At 41.1% G+C, this 15,701-nt stretch overlaps 1 protein-coding gene across 1 annotated transcript in view; it reads left to right on the plus strand.

Moving 5' to 3' along the window:
* Window positions 1-15,701, plus strand: part of SPTLC1 (serine palmitoyltransferase long chain base subunit 1) — a 51,421-nt gene that overhangs the window by 15,170 nt on the left and 20,550 nt on the right. Inside the window, exons 6-7 of the mRNA XM_055310436.1 lie at window positions 6,208-6,340; window positions 13,396-13,525. Coding sequence (XP_055166411.1) covers window positions 6,208-6,340; window positions 13,396-13,525 — 263 coding nt within the window. The remainder of the gene's footprint in view (window positions 1-6,207; window positions 6,341-13,395; window positions 13,526-15,701) is intronic.

Raw genomic sequence — 15,701 nt, forward strand, 5'->3', positions numbered from 1 at the left:
TTCAAAACTCCTTGGAAAAGACATCCTTGATTAATGGTGATGCTGAGCATGAGTACTGTTTGTGGGAGACACATTGGACCGGGACTGAATGTCCCTCAGGTGTACCGTGTCGGTAGGGTGAAGCCTGAGCTGCTATTGCCGGCACTCCAATGATAGTGGTATAAGGGGACCCAGTTTGTTTCTGTCGTGCACAATTGTTGGAAGGAGAAGGGCCCTGTTGCGGGTGGCTCCATGCTTCAGAGTCATGCAGGAACCTGGTTCTTCCCCATCCCCTTCCTCTAGTGCTGAGGGCCCTGTCCTTGTCCCAGAGACTCCGTGTCCGAGGCCGCAGCCAGGTGACAAGTATGGGGGGAGTAGGAGCTTGTGGCCACAGTACCCCTTGAGGCAGGCGGGGGGGTTGCACATTATTCTGCCCACGGTCCAGCTAGGCAGTGAGCCCAGAACCTGGGTCAAGCCTGTCTGTGAAAGGGCTGGGAGCTGACTCCAGCCGAGCAGCCACCTCCTATGGGAAGGAAGATGAGAACAGTTGGGGGGGGGGGGGGCAGGACAAAGGATTGATTATGTAGCTGTTTTCTTTCTGGAATGAAGAGGAAGGGTCATTGATTTCCAACTATATATTAGGATGAGTGTGGTTTCAAATACTACAAAGTCCCTACCCTAACTCAGAGTCCTCAGAGAAAATGTAGAATAATCGTTCAAATGAATATGTTATTGGAAATAACATTTTGGCTTGCACACGTCAGTGTGTGGGGAAGTCTCTTCTGTCTTCTGTTCCCTTTTCCATTTCTAGACCTTTGTGTGTTTCGTTGAAACAGTTGGGATATTTTTATTTAAGGGAGCACTTTCGTTATTCCTTAGCTAGCCTAGCAGTTAAATTATTTGTGTTGGAAACAGACAACAGAATAGGTGTCCAAGCATTTTAAGCTGAGAAGGATCTGAAATACCTTGCATTCCAGCAACGTAGCCATTCAGAAGCAGCATAGAAACTTCAGAAAGGTTATGTGACTTCCTCACATCACACAGCTCATTTAATTTCAAACTTATAACTAGAAACCAGGTATCCTGACATCAGTCTTAATGGCAAGATCAACACCTTACAGAGCGCCAGTCAGTCCCCCTCTTCACCCCAGTCTGGTGCAAGCATGGGTTGTTTGCTTGGTTTTTATTAGTAAGGGATTATTTCCTAGATACATAATATTAGAAAACTAGAAAAGGCATTTTTTATGGGTTGTTTGTTGTAATCTGATCAACAAGACTTTCTATGATTTGCTTGCTAGGTTTAAAAAAATTACTTTCTTAAAGGCTTTTCTTTCAAGTGGATTTTATTTGCATTTGTGGCCTTGGCTCCTGCTTGGGAGTTAATTTGAGAAAACAGATAGCAGATTTATTGCTAAATCAAGTCATGAAAAAAGAAAGGTTTTGACTCCTCAGTTTTCCCAGTCTTTAGTTAATGGTTTTAGGTTAATATTGTTGATTGAATAATTCATCCCATGAGATAAACTTCAGAAGCTTTATAGAGAGTGAAAGTCTTCCCCTCCCCTACCATTACTCCACTCCCCAAAAAAGACAGCTACTATCAGCAGTTCCTTGTCAGTTCTTCCAGAAACTTTGTCAGCAAATGCAAACCACTTCCATGCATACATTTTCCCTCTATTTTTACAAAACTGCATGTGTTCTATACCTTGCTGTCAGAGTAAGTTTGTTTGAAATTTAAATTGGATCTGGAGAGTGAGTTTTAAGCAGACTCCTCACTGAGTGCAGAGCCCAATGCCGGGCTCAGTCTCATGACCCTGAGATATTGACCTGAGCTGAAACCAAGAGGTGGACGCTCAACTGACTAAGCCACCCAGGTGCCTCCTAAAACGTTATTTTTAATATCATCTCTCTTTTTTTTTATCCTGGAAGTAACACATTCAGGCATCTATTTTCAAAGCTGAAAATACTTCCTTGTTTAGTTCTTTTCTCAACTTTTCATAAGTGAATGTAAATCACTTGTAAATTTCCTTATTAAAATGTTCTCTTTTTAATTTCATGGTAACATATATGACATTAAAAGACTAACACAGAAAAAAAAATCGAAGAATGGTTGAGTTAAAATTCATTTAGTTTTTTAGGTTACATGTTCTCCTGCCTTTGGCAAGTAGAACTCCACAAGTTCTGATAATCTTACAAGGGCCGTATGATCAGGAGCTTTTCCACCTTCTCATTTTATTATTTGAATATGTGTTTGAGAACAGTGCCAACGGATTTGTCAGATTCCTCTAGAGCTAACAGTCTGTGCACTCTGGTACTTTCTCTTATCCTGCTTGTGTTTTCTTTGAATACATTCAGATCTTTTTTGCTTGAGGTTGTCACCAGTTTCTCCGGATCCACTTTGCATATACAATGCTTACTTAGGTCTTAAACTAAATCAAAATACAACGAATGGCAGGATTTCATGGTGAGGGGTAGTGGCGTTTAACTGTGTTCAACAGCTATTAGTAAACAAATTGTTCAGTTTATTTTTCAAAATATATTCTATCTTTGTTTTAGAGCAGTTAACGGAATCATGATTGCATGTTTTATTAGGGAGAACATTTGGTCATAAAGTTCCTAGATCTGCTACTTCTTTGTACTAACCAGTCATGGGATTGTTTTTACAGTGTAGGAGGGGAACAATCCTTGTTTGCACATCTTAGAACATTTTGGCAAGAATCACATAAGATACTGCACGTAAAAACATTTTGGAAAACATTCAGCCCTGTATTTATGTTCTGATGAGTGCAGAAGTGATATTATTTGGACTTTTAAGAAAAGTTGTCCGAGTCTTGAGGAATTAAAAAAAGCAGTATGTAACGCAAAAGTATAGAAGGCTTAAGAAAAAAATGTAGTTGATTGTTTTTAAACTGTTCTAAAGTTGACTATTTTATAAGTCTTTCCTTTGGAGGACGACCAAGGCCAGGATACCTCTTATCAGAATAAAAGAGGAGATCTAGTGGGAAGCTGAAATGAACAAGTGATTATGATATGAAGTTCTTAAATATCTAGGATTTGGACAACTTAATTAGAAGATAGCATAACTGCTTTTTTTTTCCTTTTAAAAGAAAACCTTTTATTCTACAAATAATTCTATTGTACAAACACTTAAATGGTGTATTCCATGCCAAGCATTACTCTGAGTGTTTCATAGGCATTGACCCGTGGTTCTGGAAGCAGTCTTTTGAGGCAGGTCCAACTGTTACCTGTTTGACAGAGGAAGGACCTCATGGAGCAGTTTCAGGCCTGCCCTGAGTCCACACCCAGTGAGGAGGGAGGCCAGATCTGGAACCCCCTGTGATGACAGCCATGACCAGGCCCTGCCTGGGTGCCAGACATCCTGTACCAGCCCTGAATCCCTTCTTAGGTTCTAGTTAGGGAGCAGGTGCAAGAAAGGGCAGCAAGTGCTGGGAGGGACACAAGCTTTCTGGGCAACTCCCTCTGTGGCCTCTCCCCTACCATGTTTGTTCCTAGCAGTGAATCAGAGGACATAGTGCTTTACCTACACATCATGCAGACCTATGGCACCAGTCAGTGGAATGGATCATCTGCACAGAAGACAGACATCAGAAGTAGGAGAACATGGCCTGGCACTTTTCCTCTTTGCTGCCTTGGGTTGAGAGTGTTTTTCATTGCACAGAGTAGCTATCACACATCAGAAGAAGTTGTGCAGCTCTCCGTATCTGCTTGTCACAAAACCTGCTTTGCAAGGCTGCCATCAGCTAAAACCCAGCGTCTTCAGGTATGAGGAGAACAAAGCCAGTCTTCTTTAAACTTTTGGGAAAGGCAAGAATCAGTAAGACATTGACTTATTGTAGATTCTTCTTAACCACTTTATGGCAGTGATATAAACACAGTTATGTGTATGTACAACAACGAGAATGTTTCTAACGTGCAATTTTCATCAACTGGGTAACTAACCCTAAAGCCCTGAAATTGAGCCAAGATGGTTTTACTTTCTCATTGCTAATCAGTGAAAAAAAAAAAAATGAGTCATTTAGAGTCCACAGAATGATTTAAAGTCGTTTTTTGCAGTTAGCTAAAATAGTTTGTGTCTATAGCATGCTTTTTCTTTTTGAAATGGAGATACTGGATAAGAGCAGTTCTGGGACTCCCAGTTGTCCATCTGCTAGCTAAATTATGGAGATTTGAGATAGATAGTCCCGATTTAGAGGCCACATTGTCATTCATAGGAGGCCTCCTACGAGGACCTGCTACGGGGATTCTCTGATCAGAAGTAGGAGTGACGAGGACTTGCCTGTAGTGGGCTGCCCAGAGCACCCTAAAGAAGAGGGAAGTGCTCTGTGCTCAGCGTGGGACATGCCCAGTTCTCTGACATGTGGCCACTTCCTCATTCTCATCCAATTTTCTCTGAAACCTTTCACTGGCAGCATGATGTAGAGGGTAGGCAGTCAGGGTCATGTCCTGTGTGGCAGTGGTGTCATAGGTCTGATGCTTGAAGACCCAAGCACCCCTTTGATACCATTTGGATCAGATGGGATATAGTCATCTTAACTCTGTTACTATAAAATCCCACACTTACATAATGTTGATGGCATTGTACAATGACTGTGACCTTTCGATAATGGACATCAAACAACACTTCGTTTGCTTTTTGTAACAGACTCAGTTGACATATATTTATAAATAGGAAGAAGTGTCTTTGGTCTTTTATGTCTACTTGTCTTAGAGGAATTGTGAAAATGAGTTGTTTATCCTATTCCAACCAAGTAATAATAAAATCTATCCTAAAAAGTAGATGAGGGAAGTCCAGTAATCTCAGTTCATTTAATAACCAAACGTGCAGTGACTGTCACATAAAGACAGGTAGTCTGATAAGCACAGGGTTATCAGATATCAGGATAAGCACAGGGAGAAACACAGTGTGTGTGCCACCTGACAGTGACACCACAGAGAGAGGCAGGTGGCCACTGGTGTAGAACTCCACACCTAGGGGAAGCTATCAGGCCTAGTCTGACCTTCAGCCTCCTGGCCAGAAGCACGTTGATCCTTTCTACACTCAGAAGTACAGCACATGGGCCATGATTACTGACTGAAGACTGAGAGCACATGATTATAAGCTGAGGGTGTGGGTGGGGGAACTAGCTACCGGACCCAAGATGGCAGGATGCATGGGTGTCATAAACTAAACCCCAATTGATGACAAGAGACATACAATGAGGAATCCAAAAATTTAGCAGCAATACCCAGAAAATAAAATAAAGCACACTTTATGTGTATGCTTACCTTACGCTTGCCAGGGCATGTGGCAGGACTCTGGTTTGTTGTCCAGGATTGGGTCCTGCTGTAGTTAAAAGAGCTAAAGGAAGTTTTAAAAATCCTCTTCTTTGCTGGGTATTGCCTCATTTTAGGACTACTTTGAAGTTTTCAGATTCAAAGCTGGTCAGTTCACTGTTGATTCTAGACCTCGCTGGGCCCTCTATGCCAGGGCATGCAGCCTCGTGGCTGAGCCTGGGAAGGGGAGTGGCGGTAAAGAACCATCACAGGAAGAGAGAGGGGTACCAGTTTCACAAGCACAGTCCTTCCCGGCTATTACATCAACATTCTTTTCAAGCGGGTCTGTAAAATACTGCATTTCTCTTTGTGCTGTACATTTGAAGTCCCCATTACACTTAAGAAAAAATTGAGACAGAAAAGTCAGTGCTTCTCAGTGATAGCAGGTGCACAGGTGTGTGCTGGTGCAGCTATAAAAAGGGAGCACTGTCTTGATGCAGAGTATATGGGGTTATTTTACTCTTTTCCTTTTAAAAGCTGGACACCAGTTTTCTTAATGTCTGGTATGGTGCCTTCTGCTAAAATGCAAAAAGGCTTCAAAAATGTGTCACATGTTGGTAGAGCCTCAGTGTGATTGGGTGAGGGAAGTTAAAGCAGGTAAAGTCACAGCCTTGAATCCCATGCTAGAATGACATAGAAGCAAAACCCAGAATTGGAGCCACCCCACTAATGCATTGTAAGGACAGATGAGTAGCTAATTCTGTTCTCAGGTTTTAGAAATAGTTTTGGCCCAGAATTACCTAAACAAATGTATAATTTTTACAAAAACAGTATCATTTTGGCCATGAGGTGACAGTATTACTAAACTAAACTGGTTGCATTATTTTCTTTATTCTTTACTTAAAGAAAAAGAATTGGAAGGTGTTTTAACCATGTAATATAACCATCTTATTATAGATGTTCACTTGGATTTGGAAGACCGCCTGGCAAAATTTATGAAGACAGAAGAAGCCATTATATACTCCTACGGATTTGCCACTATAGCCAGTGCTATTCCCGCTTACTCTAAGAGAGGGGACATTGTGTTTGTGTGAGTAACTTTACCCATCTTTCTAATCAGTTTCTTTAGAAAGAATGGTGCTCTTCCTAGAAAATTCCTTCCTTAGATCTTATCTGCTCTCAGTAGTGCTGACTTTCTGTTGTTTAAAGAAATACAAAGTAACTGCAGTGAAGTAATTGTGCAGCATTGATAAGACTGTCACTAGAAAGATGCCTAAAGCATTTTTTTTTTTTTTTTTTTTTTACTGATTAGTTTCATTTGTTGCTATTGGGAAAGCCAGACTTAGCCTGGGTGAGGCCCGTGCCCTGGCATCCCTCTGCGGTTCTGTGATAGTGTCGTGTCCTTGAGAGTCCATGGTCCCCTCCCACAGGGTCACCCAGATTACCTGGCAAAGTCCTCCACTGCTCACCGCCCCACCCCGAGTCCTTGTCTCTTGGTAAGATCACAGAAGCCACGAGCAAATCTGCACACTCGAGCACACGGGCATTGGCAACGCCACTTTTGTGGAGAGCGGAGAGCAGTAGGGTGGAGCAGAGCAACTGGCTACATCCACCGCAGGCACTTCCCCTCCAGCCCAAGCCTCTGTCCTCTTTTGAGTGGACTATTAAGTGACTTTTAATTTGAGGTCTCAAATTTACTTTTGTTTCCTCTTTTCCTTTTTAATATCTTAGCCAGAATAATCTTTTTTAAAAATGCTATCTGATTATGTCATGCTTAAGAACTTCTGTTGTTCCTGAAATAAAGTTTCCAGTCCTTGTTACCATCTTCTGCACTCTGGACTACTTTTTCAGGCTCATGTTGTAACCCTTTCTTCAGGTGCTCACTCTTTAGCCTCATCGGCCCTGGGTGCTAATTTCCTCTCGCCCTAGGGCCTGTGCACACACCAGTCCCTATGCCTACTGGACGCCTGCTCATCCTGCTCACCCTGCACATATATCACCTCCGTAGGGAAGCCCTCCCCAACCTCTCAGACCAAGCCAAGACCTCAGCTGCATGTGGAGAAAATCTTACAGCCAGAGGAGTTTGCTGTTCTTGTGAATCTATGATCAAATGGGTGCTCATACTGCCCATCAAAGTCCCTCTGCTCCTCAGGACTCCCATAGGCACATGTGTACCTGCACCTGCACACATACCCACACAACCTCCGTGTTCTCTGCTCATCTTGCCTCAGACTCACCGTGCTCTTCTTTTGTTGTGCTTTCATCAGTCTAAGCTAGTTTATTGCCTAGGATAGCATTTGCTATTCAGCTGTGCTCAGTAAGTACCAGCTCAGTGAATAAATAAGATTGGCACTTAGAAGCAGAGTCTGAGTGGCCAGTGGTCCAGCTTCCTGTGGCCCCTAAACCATCCCCCTGCATCTCACTGGTGGGCTCCTGCTGGTGCAGCAAGCCGGCTCTGCCTGAGCTTTGGGGTGCATGCAGCCCCTCCTTCTCCCCAGCCCTGCAGCAGCCTAGAAACACTGACAGACGGCCAGGGCCAAAGTGAACATTTCCCAATGTGACCATGAAAGCAGGATTCTCTTAATGTTCTACATGTTAGTTAAAAAATCAAGTAAGACTCCTCACAACTGAAGCTGCTGATTTAAACTGTATCTCTAGGTTTTTTCTAGTTAACAGTTGCAGACAACCAGTGCTTTCAGTGTCATTTAATGCAAGCACCTCACTTGCAGATCTTTTTTTAATTTTAAGCCCCTAAAACGTATAGTTATAGCTGAACATGTGTACTTCCTTTGTCAGACCACGAATAAGGTCTTGTCTTCTCCATTTTAAATGCTGGGAGGCCCAGGCCACGCTCACCCCCACATGCAGATGCCATATCTAAGAACTTCAGTTGCTACTCAGGCAGCTTAATTATTCTCTTACACTTAATTTTAAATATTCTGCCCAGAATTCATTCAGAACTAGGAACACTAGAGGTAATGATAAATTATTTGATAAATTTATTAGGCCTAGGCAATATGTCCGGGGCTTAATTTTTTCCTCTTTGTAAATAGTGGTAAAGCTGTGGTAAAGCTGTGCCAGCAGACATCTCAGCACAGTGGATCATCATATGCTAAGTTTGTCCCTGTCACTGCTAAGTCTGTGTGCACGTTACTTCATGTACCCTCTTTTAATGGGATATTTTATATTGAGGTAATTGTAGATTCATACACATTTATGACAAATAATACAGAGATTCTGTGCGCCCTTTACCCAGTTTCCCCCAGTGGTTACTTCATGGCTGAGATATTGGCATGGATAAAGTCAGGATACAGAACACTTCCGTCACCACAAAGATCCTTCATGTTACCACACATGTAGGGTCCCCCTTCCCTCCCTACTGCTTATCCCCTGGCAGCCGCTAACCTGTTTTCCCTTTTTGTAATGTTGTCATTTCAAAATTGTTAATACAAGTATGGTCATACAGTAAGTAACATTTGGGGATTCACTTTTTTCACTCGGCTTTAGTTGTCTGGAGATCCATCCATGTCGAATGGATCAAGAACCCATTCCTTTTCATTGTTAAATCATATTTCATGGCACATAGGCACCACAGTTGGTTGAATCATTCACCTATTAAGGACATCTGAGCTGTTTCCTGTCTGGGGCTATAACAAAGCTGCTGTGAATACTTATGTACAAGTTTTCTCTAAAAATAAGTTTTCATTTCTGCAGGATGTAACCCAAGGAGTACAATTGCTGGGTCATATGGTATTGCATAATTTTTTGAGAAATTGCCAAACTGTTTTCCAGAGCAGCTGTACCATTTTACATTCACATAAATAATATATAAGTGATGCGTTTTCTCCACACCCTCAGAAACATTTGATGTTGTCATTTTTTAAATTTTAGCCATTTTGATAGGAGTGTAGAGATATCTTACTGTGATCTTAATTTATATTTCCCTGATGGCTAGTGGTGGATGTTTACTTTTTTTGGACTTTGGTCTTGGCATCAGGAGACTATTCCATAACATCTATTGGGATTCCCTCTTGTATTTGCTAGAGAAATTGTATAAAATTACCGTTAATTCCTTAAATATTTGGTAGACTTCTCCAGTAAAGCCAGCTGGGCTTTATTTTTTGGAAGTATTTTAATTATGAACTCAATATCCTTAGTTCTTAAAGGCTGGTCAAATGATGAATGTCCTATTGATAAGATGTTTGGTGTTTTTCAAGGAATTGGTTCATTTCTTCTCAGTTGTCAAACTTCTATATTTAGTGTTAATTATACTATTTCCTTATTCTTCTAATGTCTGCAGAGCCTGAAAATGATCACACATTTCATTCCTATCTGGTAATCTGTCTCCTCTTTATAGTCAGTTTTGCTACTGGTGGTCAATTTCATTTATCTTTTCAAAGAATCTGCTCTTTGTTTCACTGATCGTTCTCCACTGTATTTTTGTTTTCAGGTCTATTGCTTTCTGGCATTATTTCCCACCATTTTCTCTCTCTCTCTCTCTCTCTCTCTCTCTTTTTTTTTTTTTTTTTTTTTTTGGTTTCTTTTTGCTTTTCTTTTTTTCTAGGTTCTTTAGTTGGAAGTTTTGATTGTTGATTTGAGACATTTTTCTAATGTGTTAGTGCTGTGTACTACGGAAGTGCTCCTGTAGCCTTGTCCCACACACTTTGATGTGTTTATTTTCATTTTCATTTATTACAGTGTATTTTATTTTCCTGTAAACTCTCTTTGACCCACAAATTATTTAGAAGTGTGTTTAGTTCCAGGTGCTTGGAGATTCTAAATTTGTTGCAGTTTGTGTCATGGCCCATGATGTGGTCTTTTTCGGAATGTGTTCCCTAGTCACTTAAAAGAATATTCAGCCATTGTTCAGTGACTGTTTTATAAATGACACTTAGATCTTCTTTTGTCTTTCTTTTTTTGTTTTTTAAGATTTTATTTATTCATGAGAGACACAGAGAGAGGCAGAGACACAGGCAGAGGGAGAAGCAGGCTCCTCGCAGGGAGCCCGATGCAGAACTCGATCACACCCTGGGATCCTGGGATCACACCCTGAGCCGAAGGCAGATGCTCAACTGCTGAGCCACCCAGCCATCCCAACAATTAGATCTTCTTAGTTGATGGTGGTATTGAGGTCAAATCTGTCCTTGCTGATTTTCTGTCTAGTAGTTCTACAGTTACTATAGTTGTGATTTATCGATTTTTCCTTTCACTTATTTCAATTTTTGTTTCTCATCTTTTGTAGCTCTGTTGTTTGGTGCACATTTTCTTGGTTAATTGATCCTGGTTATCACTATGTGATTTTCTCTGTCTCTGGTAATTTTCTTCATTTCAAAGTCTACTTTATCAGATATTAACATAGGCACTTCTGCTTTCTCTTGATGAATGTTGGCATGGTTTATTTATTGTATATATTATATATGCATCCACTACTACATTATTATATATCTTCTTGTATATTTTCCTATAGGCAGGATATTTTTGGGCCATGTTTTAATTCATTCTGCCAATCTTTGTCTCTAAATTGTGTATTTTGGCCATTTACATTTAAGGTAATTATTGGATACATGAGGACATTATATTTTTTCTTATTTGTTATCTCTTTTTTGTTTTTCTGTTGGTTTCATCATTTTATCAGCTCAGGTAGAGAAACCTTTACCTTCCTTCACATTCCTCTGCTCTCCTCGTTTATAATCCTTTTAATAAGTATTTCCTTCACATACATTGAAAACCACATCAGATAGTGCTATAATTTTTACTTAAGTCATCCAAAGTAATTTAGAAAACTCAGGAAGGTAAGAAAAACCTAGTGTATTTGTTCATATTTTTTACTTACTGTGTCCTTTCTTCCTGCCTGACAATCTAAGATTCTTTTGTTTTCTTATTTTTTTCTATAGAGAGCTTCCTTCAGCCATTCCTTTAGAGGACGTCTGCTGGGGACATTTTAGTTTTCCTTTAGGGGGTACCTTGGATTCCCTTCTACTCCTAAAGGATCTTTTTGCTTGTTATATAGAATTCTTGGTTCAGAGTTCTCTTCCAAGTATTTGGAACAGAGTGACGTTTTTCTGATCTCCATGATTTCTGATGAGAAATTGGTGGCTCAAATTATGTGTCATTTTAGGGGAGCTATTTTCAAGATTTTCTCTGTGTCATTTGTTTCCAGAAGCTTTACTGTAATCTTGGCATTTATTTGTTTGAGTCTACCTATATGAATTTCGTTCAGCTTCTTTATAGGTTTCAGGTTCTTGCCACATCTGAGGCATTGTCAGCCCTGATTTCTTTGACTCCCTGTTCAGCCTTACCCTCTCCTCTGTCTGTCCCCAGGACCCCACTGAGGCCAGTGTGGCATGTTTTGTGGTAGTTCCACAGGTCCCCGAGGTTCTGTTCTTTGGCGCTTGTTTCTCTCTGGTTTACTCACGTTGACTAGTTTCTGTTGTTACGTCTCTCCATTCTTGGATTTTCCTCTGTCTTGCCTACCAGCTCTCGGCCACTATACTTTTTCTTTTGGTCATTGTGTTTTTCATTTCTAGTTTTCCCATGGGATTCTTGGTCTCCTCTTTCTTTGCTGAGACTTCCTGTTTTTTCACTTGTTGCAAGCATGGTCCTAAGTGCTCACTGGAACCTTTTTGTCATGACAGCTCCAAAGTCATTATCAGGGACCCTGACATCTGTCAACTCAATATTGGTATTTGTTGATCATTTTCTTTCATCCTGTTTGTTATCTCAGGTTCTTGTTACAACAAGTGATATTTGAAATCAGGACATTTTATTATGTATTCAATTTATGCTTTATTGAAACTTACATTTTAGTTGGCTTTCCCTATCACTGTTCCATTAGGGGCACGGGGGCACTACTGCCTCATTACCACCAGATAGAGTTACAAGTTCAGGGTCTCCATTCTGCCTCCACTGACCCCAGGGTGGGGGTGTTCTCACTTCCACTGGTGTTAATGAAAGTCCTACTCTGCCCTGAGCCTCCTCTGACACAGCCCAAGCTAGAAAGAGGAGAGTACCCCTCTCTGCAAGGGAGTTTGGGCTCTCCATGTGCTTGAGGGCCATTTGGTACCATCTCGCAGGGATAAAAGTCCTGGATCCCTTCTCTGATAACAATCATGGCAGTTGTTGGGGTGCCTCTTAGCTTTGTGAGGTTCAGAATCTAGGTACCCTTCAGCCTCTGCTGGTGTGTGTAGGAGGGGTGGGCCCAGGTTTTTCTGTGGCTTGGCAGCAGTCGAGTGCTTTCTGCTTGCTGGGCCTCCCCCTTTCTGTCCCTTTGGCCACAGAGAGCAGACTTCTGTGAGAACTTTTTTGCCTGTGCCCCTTGGCACTTCCATTTGGCCAACTTTGTCAGCTCCAACTAAGAGAAGTCCACGAGACGTCATTTCTCAGGTCCTTGGCCTATCTCACCTTACCACTTTTCAGAGTCTTTTTATGTTTGTTTTATATGTAATGTATTTTTATTTTTTTTAATTTTTATTTATTTATGATAGTCACAGAGAGAGATAGAGAGGCAGAGACATAGGCAGAGGGAGAAGCAGGCTCCATGCACCGGGAGCTGGATGTGGGATTGGATCCCGGGTCTCCAGGATCGCGCCCTGGGCCAAAGGCAGGCGCCAAACCGCTGCGCCACCCAGGGATCCCATATATTTTTAAATAATACAACTTAATTTAAAAAAAAAATTCCGTCCCTGATTAACCCCATTTAGAAGATCTTACTGAAGTTTCATTTGCAAGACCCAGGGTCAAATCAGTATTACTTCTCTTGGCAAAGGCATGTCAGGTTTGTGCTGGTCAAATCTGTGACCCTACTGAGGGTGAGATCACCGGTGTTTTATGTGTTTCTCAGAAAGAGAAAATTGCTGTGGGTGAACAGACATGCTATCCATAGTCAGATATTTGCGGAATTCTGAGAGGGTTAAATTCAGCAGGGGTGTGCTTCGTCGAGTAGAATCAACATGGTAGCTATGTGAAAAGCACTTGCAGAGTCAAATGCAAACAATGGTGTGTAAGTGGTCAAACGTGTTTTATTGACTTGCCATGCTCAGGTTAACAAGTGGATGTTGGTCAACTTACAAAAACATGCATTCCTTTTCTGATAATGTTGACAAGGCCGTTTAAAACCCCAATTTGGTGTGTCTCTCTTCCTTGCAGAGATAGAGCTGCCTGCTTTGCCATTCAGAAAGGATTACAGGCATCACGTAGTGACATTAAGTTATTTAAGCATAATGATATGGCTGACCTGGAGCGCCTACTAAAAGAACAAGAGATGGAAGATCAAAAGGTATGATTCTTTTGAAGAAAATTATACAGTTCTTTTGTACTTGCTAACCAGCTAAATTATATATGAAATGGTAATTTGTCATGAAAACTTGCCTGCGGATCACATTTGGATATGAAGTGAGGGCATTCCTGCTTATTAAACGCACTCCGTGTTGGAGAGCCAAGCCTGATTGTAATTGCCTCATCGTTGCCATAATTACATATGGCAGCTTTGAGAAGAGGTAATGTAGGCAGCTTTCTAAAAGAGAAAAACAGTGTGTGTGTTGGGGGATTGGGGGTGTACTCTGCACTCTACAGAAGTAACAGCAGAATGCATTAGTGTGGTGATGAGATGTACCTTGTGAATTCAAAACAAGTTTATTTATAACAGAATAAATCATGTATCAATTAACTGGAAGAAACAGTGACAGCAGATCCTAATACATGAGTTTATGAACAAAGTGACTGTCTCCCTCCAGACACCTTCCCCTGGGAGCTCTGAGCAGCTATTGCCTGCCGGAAACAGTGACCCCAGCCTGATTTCCGTCCACGGCGCAGCCTGTGGGCACCTCCCCTTCCCAAGCACATGCACAGGTGTAGACCTCTGAGGGGCAGGCAGTGGGGGTGGAACCAGCTCCTTGGTGTTCCCATCAGAGTGCAGCAGTGGGGAGGTGCCCAGAGCATCACTGGTAGAGTTGTCACTCACTTCCCTGATGACACGGTTGGAGAAGGCAATTCTGATCTGTGGCTCTGCAGCACGAACTGTTGTGTGGGGACTGTACACAGCCTGGGCACCACATCCTTCATCACAAACACTACTTTCCAGAGGACTTTTCCAGGGCAGCTCATTCATTACCAGAGTAATGGATAAGAAATACACATCATGTTCCTTAATTTCATTAATTTTCATTCTTCCAGATAAGATACATGCATTATTCCTTTAAGATTCTGTTGTCTTTACTTAGGTGATGGCCTAAGAGGAGCGCTTGATGAATACACACTTTGTCCTGATGAATATGCATAGACTCTATTTGATGATAGATATGCTGTAGGCGAATGTTTCATAGTTACATAATTTAGAAAAATCTGTCAGGAAAGTCTTAGAACTGACCGTTCCACTGATGAATTTCTTTTGACAAATTGTAAAAAGATGTCCCATATTCTGATTCAGTAATAGAATGCTACCAGATTGGAGAACTTGGACTTGAAGATGTGACCAATGAACCAGTCTTCTGTGGAGTATATTTTCCCAAGGGAGTTTGTATTGATTTGGAAAATAGGTTTTGTGTGTGTGTGTGTGTACACGCATGCATATTTGTTTTATGAGATTTATTATCTGTAGAGCTTTTTTTTTAATGAATGACAAAATTCTCTTGAAATCTATTTCCATTTTACAGTTTTTATCTTTTTTACTAAATAATTTATACCACATTTTCCTGGCAGGGGTAGGATTTCTAAATAACATTACATTCTGGTTTTTGGAAAGAATTTTTTTTCAATTTCATTTTCACATTAGTACTAATGCCCAGTTTTAAATATTTTCTACTTTAGATGTTCCTCTTTTGTTCGAAAGTGAATTAAAATACTGTGATTTCATCCAGGTTCGGAACAAGCATTTTGTGTCAGTTTTTTAAATAGTTCACAGATGTTTTTTTCATTCTCTTTCATACAGGATTCTCTTATTCTATATTAATTTTTCTTTTAGAAAAGGACAGTAGGTAGAAACAGTTCTTGGGAGAAATACAAATAAATGTGAGCAAGTGAAAAATACTTGTGTCTCCCTAAGAATTAACAAAATTAGGCAAGGAGGTTTCACCTGTCCGATTAGGGAACATTTTTCATAATAATAACCCATGCCAGCACTGGTCTATGTACAGGAACAGAGGCCCTCCCATAACTTTGGGGAGAGTGCCAGTTGGCACAGCCTTTCTAGAGGGTAAATGGGCAAAGATATTCCAGAATTCTTTTTTTTTTTTTAAAGATTTTATTTATTTAATCATGAGAGAGAGAGAGAGAGGCAGAGACACAGGCAGAGGGAGAAGCAGGCTCCATGCAGGGAACCCAACATGGGACTCGATCCCGGGTCTCCAGGATCATGCCCTGCACTGAAGACGACATAAACCACTGAGCCACTCAGGCTGCCCTATTGCAGAATTCTTAAATGTCTGTACCCTTGGACCTGTATCTGGGGTGCTGTC

Source organism: Nyctereutes procyonoides, unplaced genomic scaffold (genome assembly GCF_905146905.1).
Source record: "Nyctereutes procyonoides isolate TBG_1078 unplaced genomic scaffold, NYPRO_anot_genome, whole genome shotgun sequence".
In the NCBI taxonomy this organism is placed as follows: domain Eukaryota; kingdom Metazoa; phylum Chordata; class Mammalia; order Carnivora; family Canidae; genus Nyctereutes; species Nyctereutes procyonoides.